General features: G+C 48.1%; 1 protein-coding gene across 5 annotated transcripts in view; it reads right to left on the reverse strand.

The window, feature by feature from the left end:
* Positions 1 to 20,915, reverse strand: part of SLC44A2 (solute carrier family 44 member 2) — a 46,721-nt gene that overhangs the window by 18,903 nt on the left and 6,903 nt on the right. For 3 of the 5 annotated variants that reach the window (XM_030197047.1, XM_030197046.1, XM_030197044.1), the window contains exons 2-6: positions 13,658 to 13,706; positions 11,670 to 11,743; positions 7,106 to 7,190; positions 6,681 to 6,765; positions 4,621 to 4,737 (exon numbers count right to left, since the gene is read on the reverse strand). In XM_030197047.1, coding sequence (XP_030052907.1) covers positions 4,621 to 4,737; positions 6,681 to 6,765; positions 7,106 to 7,190; positions 11,670 to 11,743; positions 13,658 to 13,706 — 410 coding nt within the window. Of the gene's footprint in view, positions 1 to 4,620; positions 4,738 to 6,680; positions 6,766 to 7,105; positions 7,191 to 11,669; positions 11,744 to 13,657; positions 13,707 to 14,781; positions 14,883 to 20,915 lie in introns of those variants that run through there. The other 2 variants (XM_030197048.1, XM_030197045.1) reach the window with 2 other exon arrangements.

Here is a 20,915-nt window from a genome sequence, read left to right on the forward strand (position 1 = left end):
ACTGCTTCTTGTTCCAGGTGCTCTTGAGCCTCGTCCAGTGATGTAATTCTGCATTGTTTGCCTGCTTTATAAAATAGCAGTGCAAAAGGATGCTGCCATTTATACTTTATGCCAGTGATTGCGAACCTTTCAGAGACCGAGTGCCCAAACAGCAACCCAAAATCGAATTATTTATCGCAAAGTGCCGGTACTCATTATGGGCGGGGTTACCACATATGACTCCACCCCTATGATAGCCACACCCCCTACACCAGCCATGGCGCATATAAACAGACATCACTGAAAATATTATACTAGTATAGGAGGAAAAAATAACATGATTTTTTTTCATTATAAATCATTTCTGTAAGCTGTTACAGCTCCAGTATACCTAGTGCAAAATAAGCCAGCAGATGTAAATTCTCAAATTGGACATATTCTAAACACTAAAATGAAAATAAAATGATTTTTTCCTACCTTTGTTGTCTGGTGATTTTGTTTTTCTATCCATATTGGTCCAGTCTCTGATTCTGCTGCTATCTGTTCTCTTAACTCCGTTTCCAGGTCTTCCATTCCATTTATTTCTTTACTTTCCTCCTTTCTTCTTCATTTCTTGCCCTCCATCCATGTCCAGCAACCCTCCTCTCCCCTCCAGCCACCCATGTCCAGCCACCCTCCTCTCCCCCCCGCCCTCCCTCCCAGCACCAGGCTGCCCTCCCTCCCAGCACCCAGCAGCACCCAGCCTCCCTCCCACCCACCCAGCACCCAACATCAGGCCACCTAGCACCCAACATCAGGCCTCCCACCCACCCAGCAGAAGCACCCAGTAGCAGGCCTCCCTCCCACCCAGCACCAGGCCTGCCGCCCTCCCTCCCAGCACCCAGCAGGCAGGCAGCCTCCCTCCCTCCCAGCACCAGGCAGGCACCCTCCATCCCTCCCTCCCAGCACCAGGCAGGCAGCCTCCCTCCTTCCCTCCCTCCCAGCACCAGGCAGGCAGGCAGGCACCCTCCCTCCCTCCCTCCCACCCAGCACCCAACATCAGGCCTCCCACCCACCCAGCAGAAGCACCCAGTAGCAGGCCTCCCTCCCTCCCAGCACCACCCAGCACCAGGCCTGCCACCCTCCCTCCCAGCACCAGGCCGCCCTCCCTCCCAGCACCCAGCACCAGGCAGGCAGGCAGCCTCCCTCCCTCCCACCACCCAACATCAGGCCACCCAGCACCAGGCCTGCCGGCCTCTCTCCCAGCACCCAGCACCAGGCCTGCCGCCCTCCCACCCAGCACCCAACATCAGGCCTCCCTCCCACCCAGCACCAGGCCTGCCGCCCAGGGTTGCCAGGTAGAAATTTTTTTTCCAGCCCAATCCAGGCCAGAAACCAGCCCAAAACCCGCCCAAACACAAACCCCGCCCCTGACACCCCCACCCCCGCGTCACCGGCCCCGCCCCCGCCGTCACCGGCCCCGCCTCCCACGTCACCGGCCCCGCCTCCCACATCATCGGGCCCGCCTCCCCGTCATCAGCCCCGCCTCCCCATCATCGGCCCCGCCTCCCACGTCATCGGCCCCGCCCAAAACGTCACTAACCCCGCCCAAAAACGTCACTAACCCCGCCCCCCGCGGCCGAAAAAAATCAAAAAGCCGCCCAAAAAGCCGCCCGGAAGCCCAAAAAACCGCCCAAAAAACCGCAACCCGCCGCGGGCAAAAATTTCCCGCGGCGGGTCGCGGAAAACCGCCCAATTGGGCGGTAAAACCGCCCACCTGGCAACACTGCTGCCGCCCTCCCTCCCAGCACCAGGCCGCCCTCCCTCCCAGCACCAGGCAGGCAGGCAGCCTCCCTCCCACCCAGCACCCAACATCAGGCCACCCAGCACCAGGCCTGCCGGCCTCCCTCCCAGCACCAGGCCTGCCGGCCTCCCACCCAGCACCCAACACCAGGCCTGCCGCCCTCCCACCCAGCACCCAACATCAGGCCGCCCTCCCACCCAGCAGCACCCAACATCAGGCCGCCCTCCCACCCAGCACCAGGCCTGCCTCCCGCCCTCCCTCCAACCCAACAAGTATCAGGCCGCCCGCCCGTCCTCCCTCCCTCCCAGCACCAGGAACCCCCCTCCTCCTGTGAAATTTTAAAAGCCTGCCGTTCCTCGGGGTTAAAGCAGCGTGCAGCGCCGGCAGCGAAGAAGCGCGTGTTCTTCGCTCGGCGTGCCTTCGGCCTTCCCTTTCGGTTTCTCAAGCTCTGGTCCTGCCCCCTCATAGGCGGGACCAGAGCTTGAGAAACCGAAGGGAAGGCCGAAGGCGCGCCGAGTGAAGAACACGCGCTTCTTCGCTGCCGGCGCTGCACGCTGCTTTAACCCCGAGGAACGGCAGGCTTTTAAAATTTCACAGGAGGAGGGGGGTTCCTGGTGCTGGGAGGGAGGGAGGACGGGCGTGCGGCCTGATACTTGTTGGGTTGGAGGGATGGCGGGATGCGGCGAACTATTCGGAGGGAGGGAGCATGGGCGGACCAGCGACAGGCGCGCGTGCCAAGAGAGAGGGCTCTGCGTGCCCTCTCTGGCACGCGTGCCATAGGTTCGCCAACACTGCTTTATGCCTTCCGCTCGTAGTTGTTCTGTGAGTGGCCGTAGCTCTCGTCTGCGCTTAAGGGTAGTGGCTGATATATCCTGGAATATTTCAATCGGGTAGGTGTTCCATGTGATCGGGCCATTCGCCCGTGCTTTTTGCATAAGTTCTTCCTTGACTTTGTAGTCAGAGAAACAGGCCACGATATCTTTGGGCACATTAGCTCGGCGTGGGCCCAGCGCCCAATGCGCCCGTTCTATTCGTATGTCCTCAGGGGAGGTAACTTGCTCCGGTGTGGTCATGAGCTGGTCAGTCAGGGCCTTCACTACCTGCTCGCAGTTGTGTTCTGGCAATTCCGGTAGCCCCCGTATTCTGATATTAGATCTCCGACTCCGATTTTCTAGATCTTCTACCTTGTCAGTTAGAAAACGCAAGTCCGCGTGTTGTTCCAGCATGTTATTTTAGATCGTATTCAAGGAGTCTGCGTGTTCTTCCAGTCCTGCTTCCACCTCATTTACTCTATTACCCAGTTCTGTGATTTCTCCTCAGAGCTCCGCTCCAAGTTGTGCGAATTCCTTGCGCATCTCTTTCATTTCCGATTTAATATCTTGGAACCAGGTTTTGAGCTGCTCCCATTTATCGGGTGGTAATTCGCTATCTCCACCTTCCCCTCGTTCTTTCTGTAGCACCGGAGACTGTGACCGTGTGGCTGTCTCGTTCGCACTTGAATTCGTGGCCTGCATTGTGGATTTGGACTCACGTTGTCGATACGCAAAGGTATTTAAGTCTGCGGATTTCGTTTTAGTGCTTGACATCTCCAGGAGCGCTGGCCTTTCGCCGTTCTGTTATGCGAGTTGGGGCTGTTCAAAGTATCTAATTGCAGCTATATGCTTTGTTTTCTAGGCTGGCTGTCAGGAGCTCCGCTTCTAGACCTCCATAACGGAGCGTGACGTCACTTCCTCCAGAAATAAGTAAATGTTGATAGATATCAGAATATATAAGTGAAACACAAAATCATTCCAGTGACAGTCTCACAGGAAGAGGATGGGATGGGTAAGGTGAGAAACAGGGAGAAATGGATGGTAGATAAGAGAGTGTGAATTTTATGGTTCATAGTGGGGTAGAAAACCCAGATCTTTGTTAAGTCCTGTCTGATATGTGTCAAAATATTTCATCATTTTGACTTCAAAGGTCTTACGTTCCTGGATTGTCTTTAAATTTCCTTTTAGTATTCTCGCCATAAGATCATTGATGCTCTGTTCTGGTTTTGTAAAGTGCTGTCCTGCAGAGGTGACATCCTGGTTGGCACTGGAATGTTTAATATTATGTCTATGTAAATTGAGACTCATCTACACCATCTGGCTTGCTTCTCCAGTATAGCACTTTAGAAAACCAGAACACTGCATCAATGATATTATGACAAGAATACTAAAAGGAAATTTTAAGACAATCCAGGAACTTAAGACCTTTGAAGTCAAAATGATGAAATATTTTGACACACACGGTTCAGGACTTGAAACACAGATCTGGGTTTTCTATCCCACTATAAACCATAAAATTCTACGGCTTTGTCACCCTCTTATCTACCATCCATCTCTCCCTGTTTCTCACCTAACCCACCCCACCCTCTTCTTGTGAGACTGTCATTGGAATGCTTTTCTGTTTCACTTGTATTCTTTACTTGTCAAAATTTGCTTATTTCCAAACTGAAGAAGAAGGGTTACCTTTGAAAGCTAATGGAAAAATGTATTTAGTCAGTCCAATAACAAAAAGGTATCGTCTTATTTGCTTTTCTGTGTTTTGATTAGAATCAGGCAGAACGTCACTTGCTCATGGTCACTAGAAATATCAGTGGAAGAAATGGGATTTGAACCCTGGCTTCCCTTGTTCTCAGTCCACTGCGCTCACCTCTATGCCGCTTGGTTTCTCATACAATATATATGGGGGTTGGGAGGGCTGTATTTATTTCTGGGGGATTTTCTCCCCAGCAGATCAGCACCACTGGCTGCAAAGAGGAAAGAAACAGAAAGGAACCTTTTTAAAAAGAACAGGCCAGGAAACCACGCTGGATACCTGGCAGGAGTTACCTTGCCAAAGCTGTTGAATTCGGGTTTACAGAACTGCCTATAGTAATTCCAATCCTGCTGATTCTGATAAACTTTCAGGTACGTCATGAACTTCTGTGGACATTTCTCCACACAGATCTGAAGGAAAAACATTAAATGATGTAGTAAGTATTGCGGAGAGCGCAAACATGCAAACACAGGACAGAAAACCAAGTACAGAAATGCCCTTGTCTCCCCCATTGGCTGTTTCCAAAGCTCCTAGACCCCCTCTGAATCCCTCCAGGGGCTTTCTCAGTTGGGGACTGTCTCCTAGAGACTTTGTTGGGTACTGAGCGCTCTCTCTCTCTTATCACCTTCCCTCTGTGTGGGGAACCTTCAGGAGGTTCCAGAGTTCTCATACATGACCACTAGATGGCGATCTGGCATAAACAGAACAATGAAGGCAGACAAAGACCATGTGGCCATCCAGTCTGCAAATCCATTCCATCCACTCTCCCTTACAGATACTATGCGCTTGTCCCAAGCTTTCTTGAATTCAGATACAGTGGTCGTCTCCATTACACACTTCTACCAAGCTTTCCAAGAAGGAGCATTTTCTTACATTTCTCCTGTCTGTTCCCTTTCACCTTCATGCTATGCCCCTTCATTCCAGAGCTTTCTTTATTTTGAAAGAGGCTCGCCTCCTGTGCATTTATGCCACATAAGTATTTAAATGTGTCTATCATATTGCCCCTCTCTTACCTTTCTTCCAAAGTATACATATTGAGATCTTTAAGTCTGTCCCCATACACTTTATGACGAAGACCACTGACCATTTTAGTAGCTGCCTCTGGACAGACTCCATCCTGTTTATATCTTTTTGAAGGTGCATCTCCAGAATTATACACAATAGGTCTCACCAGAGTCTTATACAGGGACATCATCACCTCCTTTTTCCTACTGACCATTCTTCTCCCTATGCACCCAAGCATGCTTCTAGCTTGCGCTGTCACCTTTTCTACCTGGTCACCTTAAGATCATCACATACAATCACACCCAAGTCCCGATCCTCTTTCGTGCACAAAAGTACTTCCTCCAAATTGTACCACTCCCTCAGGTTCTTGCAACCCCAATACATGACCCTGCATATTTTAGCATTAAATCTTAGCTTCCAAATTACGGACAATTCGTCAAGCTTCACTAGGTTCCTTCTCAAGTTATCCACACCATCAGGTATTTACCCTATTGCAGATTTTGTTATCATCCGAAACCTTACCAAACAGCTCAGCTTTCCCCTTTCCATCCCCCCACCATGCTGTCTCTTACCTGTAAACACCCCAACTACTGCCTCTGTGGCTTGATTATAGATTTTTATGTGGAGGTGGAGAGGAAAAGGTCCTCAAATCTATCCCACCTCACTAACCAAGCCCAGATGAACCCAAAGAGGCTGATCCATTCTTGCTCATGCTCTCTGTGCATTCAAAGAGCAGATGTCTTCAAAAGAAAATTGGGAGCGGTATTTGTATGCAGATAACAGGAAAGGGGTCATGGTTTTAATATACCGCCTTTCTATGGATACAATCAAAGCAGTTTACATAGGTTATATACAGGTAGGAAACTGGGATCTGAATCTGTCTCTCTGGGTTCACCTGGGGGAAGGAAGTGCCTCTACCCAAAAAAATACCACATGACGACATGCACAGTACTTTAAAATGAAAGCTTCGCACTGCAGAGGACGACCAAAACTGTTTTTTTCTTCCTGTTTCCACTGAAACTGAATCTATCGCTATGTGGTTTCAGCCAAATCCTGTAACGGTACAGCTTAGGGGGGGGGGGGGGGGAGAGAGTTACAGTTTCAGTCAAAAATGCACTGGCATTTTCAACCGAAACAAGACCAAATTCCAATTTTTGACAGGTTTCCGTGTCAATACTGAAACTCAGTCGGCTTCTAGTACCAAAACCCCCACCCGGTGAGGGCTGCACAGTCAGCAGGGGAGAATGAACAAACAGTACGCTAACAATTCCCAGACAGCGCAACCCTCCCCAGACTGATGGGCGCCTGCAGGGCAGGGCACGAGAACATCTTTTTGGTATTGTATTACCTGTGTGGTGGGACACTGGAATTCCAGCAGCACCATAGGACTGGCACATTTCATAATATTGAAGTAGAACAGAAAAGGCTTCTTTCTGTATGGCAGGGAGAAGGGTAAAAATTTCAATATTAAATTATATCTTATTGATTTATTTTCCATCACTCCTGAGTTGCTTTGCTTGTGGAGGATACATGCAAGACTAGGACACAAATACATCTTACCCGCTCTAAAGCTTCAAAAGTTCCAGGACACAGAGGATAAGGCGTCCTTTCAAAATCTACTTTTTTCCTCTCTTTACTCACCTCCCAGAGGATTATAAGCATCACTGCTCAACTCCCAAGCCACCTCCCCCCCCCCCCCCCTTTCAGCCCGGCACCTGCTTCTCCCACTGTACCAGCCCCTTAAAACTCAGGAAATAAAAGGATTCCACCTACTCGTTGGTGGTACCCAGCTGTCCACAGAACTGCCCCCGACTGTCAGTGGGGTAGATCACCTTCCTTGGGTCACCATGCGTCCATGCTGAAAAAGCAAAAGAAAAATCTACCATCTGTGTGCCGGGGGGAGTTTCAGGCGGCTCCTTCAACACAATCCCTGACCAGAAGAGCTTAAAATATCAGCCCCAATATTCGAAGGATTTCTGCTCTGAACTTTCAGAGTTATGCTCATCAATTAACCTCTAGGGCTGTGCATACATTTTTACTCACAAATTCAGGAGCTTAAAAAGTGGGTGGCAAAGGGGCGGATTTAGGGTGAGGAAAAAAGAGCCTTAGCACTGATTTTCTGCACTAGGATCATAAAATAGGTTTATTAATCTAGGCAAACGAATGTAAGGCCTAAGTGTAGGAGCAGAACTTTTACCAGGGGCGTAGCCACGGGCGGGCCCGGGTGGGCCTGAGCCCACCCAATTTGGGTCAGGCCCGCCCAGCAGCAGTGTACCTGACAGCGATTCCAGTTGCAGGCTCCGCTCAAAGTCACAGCGATTCCCACACGCTGCTTGCCGGCTGCCGCTCAACACTCTCCCTGCGCTACTAAAGCGCTAACCCAGAAGCCTCTCCTCTGCAGAGGAGAGACTTCCGGGTTAGCGCTTAGTAGCGCAAGGAGGTTGTTGAGTGGCAGCCGGCAAGCAGCGTGTGGGAATTGCTGCGACTACGAGCGGAGCCTGCAACTGGAATCGCTGTCAGTCGGGTCCAGGAACACTGCTGCTGGGCGGGCCTGCAAGGAGGGTGAGGGAAGATGAAGTGAAAGTTGCTGCAGCTGCATGGGGGGGAGGGATGATGGGGAAAAGATGTCGCATGGGGGATGGAAGACGGGGGACAGCAGCTGCACAGGGGAAAGGAAAGATGGAAAGAAAGATGCTGCACAGGGGGGAGGGAAGATGGAAAGATGAGGCATGGTAGGTGGGTGGGTGGGAGGGGGAGATGCACGGGGAAGAAGGGAGAGATGCAGCAAAGGGGTGGAGGGGTGAGGAAGGGAGAAGTCTTGGCTGTGTATGAGGTGGAGGGGAGGGAGACATGCTGCATAGAGAGGGGATAGGTGGTGAGGGGGAGAAATGGTGAGCATAGGGGTGGAGAGGAGGGAGAAATGGTGGGCATAGGGGTGGAGGGAAGGGAGAAATGTTAGACATGATGGTAGAGGGGAGGAAGGGAGAGATGCATTGGAAGGGGAGAGAGATGTTGGATCAGAGCACAAGGGAGAGGGAGAGAGAGATGGTGGACAGTGGGAATGAGAGGGGGAGATAGACATGGGGGATGGATGAGAGGGAGGGAGAGGTACACAGTAGGTGGTGAGGGGGGAAAATGGGCCATGGGGGAGAGGACAGGAATGAAGAGAGAAGGGGCAGGAAAATATAAGGCTACCAGGGTGGGGTGGGGAGGCGATCAGATGCTGGTTAGGTGGAGGGAGGAAGACGATGGGAATGGTGGAACCCTGTGGGAGAGGCCAAGAGGGGGAGGAGGGGGTGGGAAGGAAATGAATGAGAGATAGTGATTACAGAGGGTAGAAATATGGTAATGGGGAGTAGATTAAAGATAAAAGAGAAAGTAGGGATGGGGAGGAGTAAGATGGGGAATGGGAGAGCTAGTGGGTAAAAGAAGAAGATGGAAATTTGATAGGTAGTTGAAAAGTAAAAAGGAGATGAAGAAGGGTGAGAGAGAGGCAGAAAAGAGCTACAAAGGAATGATCAATATGTCAGAGGCAGGAATAGTGAGGGAACAGACAGGAGAGAGGAGAAAAGACAAATGGACTGCAGCCACTTGAAGAAGAATTAGCAGATGACAGAGAGGAAAGCAGAAAACAGAAATTGGAACCAGCAAGATGGAAAAATAAAACGTCCAGACAACAAAGGTAGAAACAAAACATTTTATTTTGAATGTTTTAAATGGAATATGTTAGCTTTTGGAAATGTGCATAGCAAATGTCTTTGTATTGTGTTCTGTAGAAAAGGAAATGCATCTCTGTTTTATGTCTCCAGTGTTGCAGTAATGCTATGTTTAACTTCTTGGGGTTCCTTTTCAATTTTTGTCTAAATATTTTTATTTCTAATTTGTGATCCCTTGTTCTGTATTTGGTGAGGGTCTGTTGCTGTGATAGTAATGGCAGGTGGGAGATTGGAGGGGAGGCAAAGAGGAGAGGGAATTGGGGAGGGGAGCCCTCCTTTATTTTCTGACCTGGGCCAAGTAGGTCTAACAATAGTCCTAATCCTTGCTGTATAGCTGGTGAGGATTCCCAGGCATCCCCAGCTAAGGACCTCCTCCAAAGGCAGCCAGAACTCCCTTCTACCAAGCTCTGGCAACAGCATCCTTGAGCCATCGACAGCTAAGCATGTGTGTGGTGCTGGCATCAGTGGCTTAGGGTCATTGCTGCTGCCTGCCAAGCTTGGTAAAAGAGAGTTCTGGTCACCTTCAGAAAATGTCTTCAGCTGACTGAGCTTGAGGATCCTCATTAGCTAAAGTATTTATATTTTTTTTTTTTTAATTTTTTGAAGTCTTTATTAATAGATAATACAAAACATCTGAAACATAGTACAATATGCAAGCCATAGTACATGTCATTTATGTAGGCCAAAGTATTCTCAAAAGTTCACGTTTATACAATACAAGTCAAAGTGATTATTGCTCTATGTACCAAAAAGTAAGTAATTCTTATTGCATTGAAGTGTCAAATAAATTAGTCAGATTTATGGTTCCAAAACTTCACATTTTCAGAGTTTTCATTTATAATATTCTATTATTTACCCATCCCTCCCTCCCTGCCCCTCCCACCCATAAAGTATTTATATTTTGAGGTGGAGGTAGGGCGGAGCAGAGAAAATTTTGTGCCCACCCACTTTGGGCTCAGGCCCACCCAAAACTGGCTGTCTGGCTACGCCACTGACTTTTACACTGCTAAATGAAGATGAATTTCCAGCTGAAGTGTTAGGTCCTGCCTGAAAACAGGACACAAATTTAGGAGCTCAGTATTTTCTGAATACTGGACCCATGAAATCTACCTTCCTACCTCCAAATACAGCTGGTACCCGGTCAAAATAGCCCCAACAAAAAAACTCCAAACAAAAAATATTCCTGACATGATAACCCCTGACCTAACAGCCACTGTCAAAATGGCCTGCCCACAATATAGCCCTTGATTAATTAGCCCCCTGACAAAAGGGTCTGATCAGGCTGCCCAGAATATGGCACTGCATTTTTCTCTAGGGGGCTATTTTGTCAAGGGTTATTTTGTGGGAGGGGCCATTGTGTCAAGGGCTATTTTGTTACCAGGCTGTTTTGTCAGGGCTATTATGTCGGGGTGCCCTGTGGCATGTCAACAGGAAAGATGGAGATCAAATGGAGTCTGTGGCACATCATCAGGAAAGATGAGGTATTCTCTGACGTGCTAGAACAAGGTTGGGAGGCTGCAATATTGCAAACAGCCACCATTCACTCAATTGATGATGTTAGCATACTGTTTGCTCAGAAAAATAAATCATTTGGTGTTATTAGGGAAAGGGAATGGGACTTGATATACCACCTTTCTTTAATTTTTTTTTTTTTTTTGCAGCTACATTCAAAGCAGTTTACATATTATATAGAGATACTTATTTTGTACCTGGGGCAATGGAGTGACTTGCCTAGAGTCACAAGGGAATAGAACGCAGTTCCCCAGAATCAAAGTCCACTGCACTAACCACTAGACTACTCCTCTACTCAAAATCATCTATGCAGGATCATATACGTAGTAAGTTGGGGTTTTTTTTTAACTAAGAATGGTGCAGCAACTGAAGCATTATTTGACAGATTATAATTTTAGAATGGCTGTGCAAAGTGTCATCTGTCCCCATTTTGATTACTGTAAGAGTCTGCTAATGGATGCTGCAAATTACATGGCATTACATCGGTTGGCAATTGAATTTCCGATTCATTATAAGATCATCTTGTTGGTGTTCAAGGTGTTGATTAATAAGATTTCTCTAGCCATCTCATCTACTTTGCATTAACCCTTACATTCTTTATGCTCGGCAAATTCTTATTTGTTGAATTTACCTTCTTTTCATATGATACACTTGGAAGAAAATCGATCTATATTTTATGAAGTAGCACCTGTACTTTTAACATTGCTATCATCCCCCAACATCCTCCAAGTAAACATAGGCAGCAGCATGAAACAAGTTTTAGTCTCCAGTCCTCTGCCTACTAAGCTGCCAGCAGAGGCACAAGTACACACCAGGACCAGATGGTTACCCTGAGTTTGTAAAAAGAGTTGCACTACAAATAGCCCTGTGTTCTCCCCTACAGTGGAGCAGTGGCCAGTTCTTCTTTTGGGAGAGAGCTAGCAAAGAACAAACCCTGCCTTTCTGGATCAGAGGTGAATTTCAGTCCTGTATGGATCCAGGGGCACAGAACCTAGATGGAGCTAGATATTGGTGCATTTGCATCTTTACTTAGGTGTTTTCTTCCATACTCTCCATCCCCCCCCCCCCCCAAAGCTCCCTTTTGCCCAGGTCACGTACGAGATACATACCCACAAACCCGACCACAAAATACCCAAGGATGGCAATGACGATGAGGATACAGCAAATGATATCAGTGCAGCCTCTGTCAGAGAGAGAAGAAACATCAGGATAAAATATCAGAGTATGGAGCAAACACCGCAGAAGAATAAACATAGGGAATTTAATTTCATTCTACTCCACCTTTTCAAAGTAAATCTTTTAAAGCAGGGTTATGGACTTGGTACCAAACCTTCGACTCCAACGCCTCTCTTTTTCTACTCTCCAACTAAATTAGGCTTTACATTTTTGTTCTGGATCTAAAGTACCAGTAAATATACATTACTAGTAAAAGAGGCCCGTTTCTGATAGAAATGAAATGGGCGCTAGCAAGATTCCATGCCCCCCTCCCTACCTCCCTCCCTCTCTCTCCTCCAAGTTCCAGGACCCCCTCCCCTTCGAGTTCCAGGACCCCCTCCTTCCCCACTCCATGTCCCCCCTCGTCCGAGTTCCAGACCCCCGTGCCTCCTTCCCTCTCTCTCTCTCTCCCCTCCGAGTGCAAGCACGACCTGTCCGCCTGCCCCTTGCCTTCCTAAGTGCCGGCTGTAATTTAAAAGTTCTTACCTTTGGTGTACGCCGGCAGCAGTGAAAATACAGCACAAACGGCGCTTCAGCATGCCTTCTCTTCTCTCTCAGCTCTGCCTCTGGTCCCGTCCTCATTTTCTGTTTGCGGAAGGGCGGAACCAGACACAGAGCTGAGAGAGAAGAGAAGGCACGCTGAAGCGCCGTGCGTGCTGTACTTTCACTGCTGCCAGCGTACACCAAGGTAAGAACTTTTAAATTACAGCCAGCACTTAGGAAGGCAAGGGGCAGGTGCAGGAGTGCAAGAACAGGGCGGCCAACGCAGGTTGGGCTGCCACTGAGAGAGAGAGAGGGAGGGAGGTGCGGGGGTGTGGAACTCCAAAGACAGGGGGGCATGGAACTCACATGGGGGGGGGAGGGAGGGAGAAGCCAACGCAGGTCGGGCTGCCACGGAGAGAGACAGAGGGAGGGAGGCGCAGGGGTGTGGAACTCTGAAGATGGAGGCATGGAACTCGCAGGGGAGGGAGGGAGCGGTCAACGCAGGTCGGGCTGCCACTGAGAGAGGGAGGGAGGGAGGCGGGCGGCCGTGGAACTCGGAGGAGAGGGGTGGCGGCCCTGGAACTCAGAGGAGAAGGGTGGGGGCCTGGAACTTGGAGGATGGGGGGCCTGAAATTCGAAGGAGAGGGGGGGCGATTCTCCGTCGATTTAATCCTCACCTCCACAGCAGCGTACCAAGGGCGGGGCGGTGGTCCACCCCAGGTGCATGCTGCTGGGGGAATGCAGAGAGCAGCTGCATACTTGTCGGCTCCGCTGGTTCCCTGCTCCCTCTGCCCCGGAACAGAGGGGGGGGGCTATGCTGCACCCGGGGGGGGGGGGGATGCGCATCGACGATCTGCCCCGGGTGGCAGCCGACTTGGGATCGTCACTGCACCTCCAACGTCTTTTGCTGGCTGGTGCTGGTTTCGCTTTCCTCTCATTGATCCGCCCTCTGACGTCATGACGTTCCAACGCGAGGACGGACCAATGGGAATTGTGTTACGAACCTAGGCATCCAGACAGAATGTTGGAGGTGCAAATTATTATATAGGATATTGACCTGTATTTTAGATCCAGGACAAAGATATAAGTATAAAAAGATAAGTTTTCTATATATCATAATGTTGTATGTTTTCATTTTGAAGCTGGAGTCAGTCAGTTCATTTTTACCAACTCCACGGCCCTGGTTTAAAACAGGTTACAATAAGAAAAACTGTATTGCCATGAAACGCCCTTCTCCCCCCCCCCCCCCCCCCCCCCCCCCCGGCCTCCCTCTCTACAGTACCGCAGTTACTGGGTGCTGCTGAGATCTTTCCTGGTGAGATATTTTTATGGTATAAGCTTCCCTTTCCCTTCCTCAGCTCCAATGCAGGGTCTCTTGGTAGGAAACTCCTTTTTTTACCTGTTGTGAATGGGACCTTTGAAAGTCGGATCATACTTTTGAGGCTCACCTGAGAAAGAAAGAAAAACACTATCAGCTTCCCAAGTTACACACAAGACATCCCATGATGTGCCCAGACCGTGCACCTACCAGGGCTGGGTGGGGCGAGCTCAGGACAGTGCAAGATGAAGCACATGGGGTTACCCCAGCCAAGGAGAAACAGTGGAATTGAAAGCCCAGAAACAACTCTTCTGTCTCAGTGCCGGGCTTAGCCCACAGCTAGAGATGGTGTGAAAAGTGGGATTATAGGTAAACATACAGAGGCAGGAGCTCTGTGGCAGAGAGTTCATAACCCTGGGTAGATTCTGCTTTACTGTACACAAACGAGATGCTGATTAAGCAAAACTCTGCCAGAGTTGTTACAAAGACAAATAATACACAAGAAGCAAAGTTGGGTTTTTTTCTCTGCAGAAAAAAGTTTTCTTTTGTTTTTTTAGAATAAAAAGGTCAATGTACAGTATGAGTCACAAAAAGAAAATAGTTCTGCATAGGAGAGGGTGGGGGATGCGTGAACTGGAACGGCCTCTCCTGGAGGAGGTGGAACAAAAGAATAACTGAATTCAAAAAAGCCTGGGATAAGCACAGAGGAGCCTTAGCAGTGGGGGAAGTGAGGGGTAAAGCCTAGGATAAGCACAGAGGAGCCTTAGCAGTGGGGGAAGTGAGGAGTAAAGCCTCAGCACTGCATTTCACATATCTGTACAGTGTGAGCACAGGCAGGAACGTGTGCCCAGTTTAACACAGAATGCGCATGGTTCATCTGTGTTTAGGGGACCTGTTGGGGGGCCTCCCGTTTCCACAAAAGATGGCCACTGCAAACGCAAAAGACATTCAAGGGCTTAGCCAAATCAAACTTTATCTCTTTAGCAAGAAAATTCCGTGCGGTTGGATTTAAATGGCATCTTGGATAATTCTTGGCAGGAAAAGGCCCCAGCAGTTCCAACATCCCAAGGCAGGAAAGAAAGCAACTCCTTCTTAAAGTTAACAGAAAAACAACCTGGAAAATGAATTTAGCAGAGACTGGGGGGGGGGGGGGGGGGGGGGGGGGGGGCTGCTGCTGCACCGGAACACCCTACACCTTTTCTTACCGTGTTTCCCATAGTAATTTTCTTCTGCCCCCATTCTGGCAGGGTGCAGCTCTCTGGACACCTCTGCTCGGTCTGTTTTCCCCTCCCTAGGTCTCTGTCAGCTGCTTCCACACACCCAATGGGCTCACAGCCTGACTGAACTGGTTTAACCAGGTACTAAGAAGAAAAGCCCTCCCCTTCCTCTCACTTCTCTCCCTGCTGTGCCAGTCGGTTCTGCCCAGGAAGGGCAACTTGATTACCTATGTCCCATGTATTTAGGTGATCTGCCATGCTGATTTCCAAAGAATGCAGACAGACTACAAGTACCACAATGCACCTGGGAGTATGGGAGCTCAGTGCTTGGCGGCTCTCTTTGGCTCTGGTCGATAAGCCGGGGGGGCAGAAAAGAGCGACACACCTGAAAACTGACAAGAGCCGATCCTTCACCTATGTTAAGCCTCCTTTGGCTCCAGTATTGCTTTATTTCTGGTTTGCTTTAAAGGAAAGGCAAGTACTTATCACCATCTTCTTGAAATAATCTCCTTCCTCGACTTCATTCTTCGGCTGTCTGTGCTGTACTCATGCTTCATATGTACTGCTGCAATGCCTGCGTGAGTTCATGATGACATACTTGTTGTAATATGCAAGACTGCTTTTGTGTTGCACAAACAAAGCAGTTATTAAGAATGTAATAAACAAATATCTGCTCTTCATTTGTTTGTGCTGTATTCATACTTGTGGTGTCTGCTTGGGGCTCTCATGAAAGATCTGCTTTTCAGCTGTTTGTGCAGTATTCATGCGTCACTTGTGGTGTCTGAATGGGGCTCTGATAAGATTCTCCCTTTGGTTGTTCACTGTTTGTACAGAGCTCTGAGCATCACACAGTGTAAAAGGTATCTGGAGGCCTCCAGCTGGAAAACAGACAGCTGCAGAGAGGCTGTGATTTCAGGGCTGGGGCAGAGGGAGGGGGGCACCATAGCAATGCAGGACTGTGAGTCACTCCTTCCACTGCTCCCACAGACAACAAGGCCATGGGATACGCCCCAGAGGAAAGGAGGCTCTCTTGGAAAACAAAAGTCCAACAATTCCCTTGACATTCAGGGATATGGAGGGAACATGTCAGACAGAAGCAGAGAGAGAGAGAGAGAAACTGAAAACAAGGAACTGATGAGAAAAAGACAGAAAAAAAGAAGTGAGATACCTCACGGAAGGAGCGATGAGACAGACAGCAGCAGAGTCCAACCCCCACTCCCCCTACCCCATAAATCTGAGACCTGTGGCCTTGTTCTCACAGTTACCATTAAGTATGAAGCAGTTTGGATGTTACTTTAAGGATGCTTTTTCTGCATTTGGCTCACCCTAGGGGGAAACATCCATGGGAGGGGGGTGGGGGGCAAGCCAGTGAGAAACCAGTGAGGGCATCCCTACACACAAAATGGCTTCCCGCCACGCCAGGCTGGATTAAAGTGTCACAAGATTCCCAAAGCTGTCCTGGTGATTCAATCAGTCAGGTTTTCGCCTATGTATATTCATTGGGGTTATCTGGAAACCCCCACTGGTTATCTGGGGTATCACTAGGTCTGGTGTGGGTAGGCCTGACCAATTCTAAATTAGAGAAGGCTATTTTTAGTGTGACCTTACAGCCAGTCAGCCAATGTTGCTCCCAGCTCTCCTCACCCATGGGATGGGAGTTGGAGCAGCCAGCAGGAACTGTCTTTCTGTTGTGTATGATGGACACATTAGGACTTCTTGACTCTTTGGTAGGAGGCTGACTGAAATTCGGTGTCAGTGCAGAAACCAGCCTGAAATTCAGATATGGTCTTGTTTCAGTTTTGGCTGAAACCAAAATTGTGCTGTACAGCCTACAGCCCCCACTCTTCCGAGAACCACAACTACTATTACTACTACTATTTAGCATTTCTATAGCGCTACATGGCGTACGCAGCGCTGCACAAACATAGAAGAAAGACAGTCCCTGCTCAAAGAGCTTACAATCTAATAGACAAAAGACAAAAAAAAAAAAGTAATCAAATCAATTAATGTGTACAGGAAGGAGGAGAGGAGGGTAGGTGGAGGCGAGTGGTTACGAGTCAAAAGCAATGTTAAAGAGGTGGGCTTTCAATCTAGACTTAAAGGTGGCCAAGGATGGGGCAAGACGTAGGGGCTCAGGAAGTTTATTCCAGGCGTAGAGTGCAGCGAGACAGAAGGCGCTAAAGTCTGGAGTTGGCAGTAGTGGAGAAAGGAACAGATAAGAAGGATTTATCCATGGAGCGGAGTGCACGGGAAGGACGAGTGTGGAGAGATACTGGGGAGCAGCAGAGTGAGTACATTTATAGGTTAGTAGAAGAAGTTTGAACAGGGTGCGAAAACGGATAGGGAGCCAGTGAAGTGACTTGAGGAGAGGGGTAGTATGAGTAAAGCAACCCTGGCGGAAGACGAGACGGGCAGCAGAGTTTTGAACCGATTGGAGAGGGGAGAGGTGACTAAGTGGGAGGCCAGCAAGAAGCCGATTGCAGTAGTCTAAACGAGAGGTGACAAGGGTGTGGATGAGGGTTTTGGTAGAGTGCTCGGAAAGAAAGGGGCGGATTTTACGGATGTTGTAAAGAAAGAAACGACAGGTCTTGGCGATCTGCTGGATATGAGCAGAGAAGGAGAGAGAAGAGTCAAAGATGACCCCAAGGTTTCGAGCTGAGGAGACAGGGAGAATGAGAGAGCCATCAACAGAAATAGAAAACGGGGGGAGTGGGGAGGTGGGTTTGGGGGGAAAAATGAGAAGCTCGGTTTTGGTCATGTTTAATTTCAGGTGGCGTTGAGACATCCAGACAGCAATGTCAGACAAGCACGCTGAAACTTTGGTTTGGATGCAAGGTGAGATATCAGGGGTAGAAAGGTAGATTTGGGAGTCATCAGCATAGAGATGGTAGAAAAAGCCATGGGATGAGATTAATGAACCAAGGGAAGAAGTGTAGATAGAAAAGAGGAGGGGACCAAGAACAGAACCCTGAGGTACACCGACAGGCAGAGGGATAGAAGTAGAAGAGGATCCACCAGAGTGAACACTGAAGGTGCGGAGGGAGAGGTAGGAAGAGAACCAGGAAAGGACAGAGCCCTGGAATCCAAGTGAGGACAGGGTATCGAGGAGTATGCTGTGATCGACAGTGTCAAAAGCAGCGGAAAGATCAAGAAGAATGAGGATGGAATAGAGACCTCTGGATTTAGCCAGTAATAGGTCATTGGAGACTTTAGTAAGCGCAGTTTTGGTTGAGTGGAGAGGGCGAAAACCAGATTGTAGTGGGTCAAGAATAGCATGTGAGGAGAGAAAATCAAGGCAGCGGTGGTGAACAGCACGCTCAAGTAATTTGGAGAGAAAAGGGAGGAGGGAGATGGGTCGGTAATTAGAGGGACAAGTAGGGTCGAGTGAAGGCTTCTTAAGGAGAGGTCTGACCACAGCATGTTTAAAGGCAGTAGGGACAGTTGCAGTGGAAAGTGAGAGGTTGAGAATGTGACAGATAAAAGGAATAAGAGCAGGTGAGATGGCATTAAGAAGGTGGGTGGGAATGGGATCAGAGGAACAGGTGGTACATTTTGAGGAAGAAAGGAGAAGTGTAGTTTCCTCTATAGTAACTTCAGGAAAGGAGGAAAAGGAATGAGGGGAAGGAGAGAGAGGGGAACGGACTAGTGGAGGGGAGAGGTGGCGAGGTAGAGAATTCAAGGTTTATCTTTTGAACCTTGTCGTGAAAGAATTCAGCAAGGGTCTGAGGAGATAATGAAGGGGGAGTTGGGGGAGGGGGCACCTTGAGGAGAGAGTTCAATATGGTGAAGAGAAGTCAAGGGTTAGAGCCAAGAGAGTTGGTCAGTTGGATATAATAATCCTGTTTGGCGCGTAAAAGAGCAGATTGGAAGAAGGTCAGCATGAACTTAAAGTGTAAGAAATCAGCAAGGGCCCGAGATTTCCGCCAGAGGCGTTCGGCGGAGCGGGTACAGGAACGTAGGTAGCGGATATTAGAAGTCAGCCAAGGTTGGGGTTTTGTACGCCTTATAGGGCGGTTCATCAAAGGTGCAAGACTGTCTAAGGCAGAGGATAGAGTATTGTTGTAAGAAGAAACAGTCTGGTTGACAGACATGGTGGTGCCACAGTAGAGAGGAGGTTTGAAACATGGGAGGATAGAGATGAAGGGTCAATATCGTGAAGATTCCTAGATAAATTAGATAGGACTGGACTGGGAGGGAGGAGATTTAAGTGTGAAAGTTATAAGATGGTGATCAGAGAGGGGAAGATCAGAGGCAAGGAAACTAGAGGGTGAACAGTTGGAGGAGAAGATAAGATCAAGACAGTGACCATTTTGATGAGTGGGGGAGGTGGAGCATAGTTGATTAAAGGAGGATGTTAAAGCGAATAACTTGGAAATATAAGAGTTGGAAGGATCATTAGCAGGAATATTAAAGTCACCAAGGATGAGAGAGGGGGAGGAAGGATCATGGAAGAAGGCAAGCCAGGCATAAAAGTCACTGAGAAAGGATGAAAGGGACTTATCAGGGGGACGATAAATGACCGCTATTCGAAGAGGCAGAGGAGAGAAAAGGCGGATAGAGTGGACTTCAAAGGAGTAAAAACAGTGAGATTGAGGTGGAAGAAGGGGTTGAAATCTGGAGGAGGGAGAGAGAAGTAGTCCAACACCGCCCCCGCGACCAGCAGGGCGAGGAGTATGTGAAAAAAGGTAACCGCCATGGCAGAGGGCTGCGACTGAAGCAGAGTCATCAGGGCAGAGCCAGGTTTCTGTTATGGCGAGCAGATGGAGGTGACACGAGATAAAGAGGTCCTGGATATAGGGGAGTTTGTTACAGATAGCCCCCCTCCCCCCAGCCTACCATATCGATGGTCTAAAGGGAGGCAGGAACAATCCCCAGTCGCTCCTGCCCATGCTGGCTCCACAGACAAAATGGCTACCAATTAATTATGTTACACATGTAACTGGCCGTATTCTAGAACTGCGCAACTAACTTTGGCTGCCGTTTATAGAATTTGGGGTTTGTGTTGATTTTAATGTCATTTTTTTAAAATGTTTTTTTTGTGTCTGCTTTATTTAATATTGTGTATTGGTTATGTTTATAAGTTTATTATGGATGTTATGATAACATCACATTACATTTGTTGTATTCTGAGTAGAGAGATGTGGTAGCCGTGTTAGTCCACTTCTAAAGCCAGTCAATAGAAATAGAATAAAATAAAACATAGAAAAGAAAATAAGATAAGATTACACCTTTTTTATTGGACTACATTAATACATTTTTTGATTAGCTTTCGAAGGTAGCCCTTCATCAGATCAGAAAGATCTGATGAAGAAGGGCTACCTTTGAAAGCTAATCAAAAAATGTATTAACTTAGTCCAATAAAAAAGGTGTCATCTTATCTTATTTTCTTTTCTATGTATTATTTTATTCTATTTCTATTGACTGGCTTGTATTCTGAAAAATACCACTTCAGTTCTTTGCAGATTACAAACAGAAAAAAACTAGGTAGACCCTAGGAAGTACCATCAGAATTCAATAGTTTATATTCCTGAAATAAGAACGTTTTCATGGCTTTCCTAAATAGTAAACAATTATCCATTTGGCTTAACTGAGGAGGTCATGCGTTCCAAAACATAGCTGCCTGGTTTGCAGAATACATTCAAAGCGATTTAACCAGTTGGTTAAGTCACTTAACCGGTTAATCCTCACAGCACAACCGGCTATTTTAGGAGTGTTCCGGAGGCAGAGTCGGCACTTGGCTGGTTAAGTACCGATATTCAACTCTTAACAGGCCAAGGTAACCTGGACCACATAAATGTCAGTCCTATCTTTATGTGGTAACACATAGCCGGTTAAGAGCTGAATATCTTAGAGAAATAGAATTTAAAAGACTTCAAAAAGGAAAAGAACTTCCCTTGCTTAATGCTGTACAAGACAGTTACCATTTCTGTTTCAAAAAGTGAGATATATTTTCTATATTTCTATGTAAGTATGCATGATGACAGATACATACCATATGACCTATCCAGTCTCCCATCCACACCAACTAATCTCTGCAATCCCTTCCTATCCCTCAGAGATCCTCTGTACATAGAAAATGACACAGATAAAGACCATACAACCTATTCAGTGGAGGAGTAGCC

Source organism: Microcaecilia unicolor, chromosome 3 (assembly GCF_901765095.1).
Source record: "Microcaecilia unicolor chromosome 3, aMicUni1.1, whole genome shotgun sequence".
Taxonomy (NCBI): domain Eukaryota; kingdom Metazoa; phylum Chordata; class Amphibia; order Gymnophiona; family Siphonopidae; genus Microcaecilia; species Microcaecilia unicolor.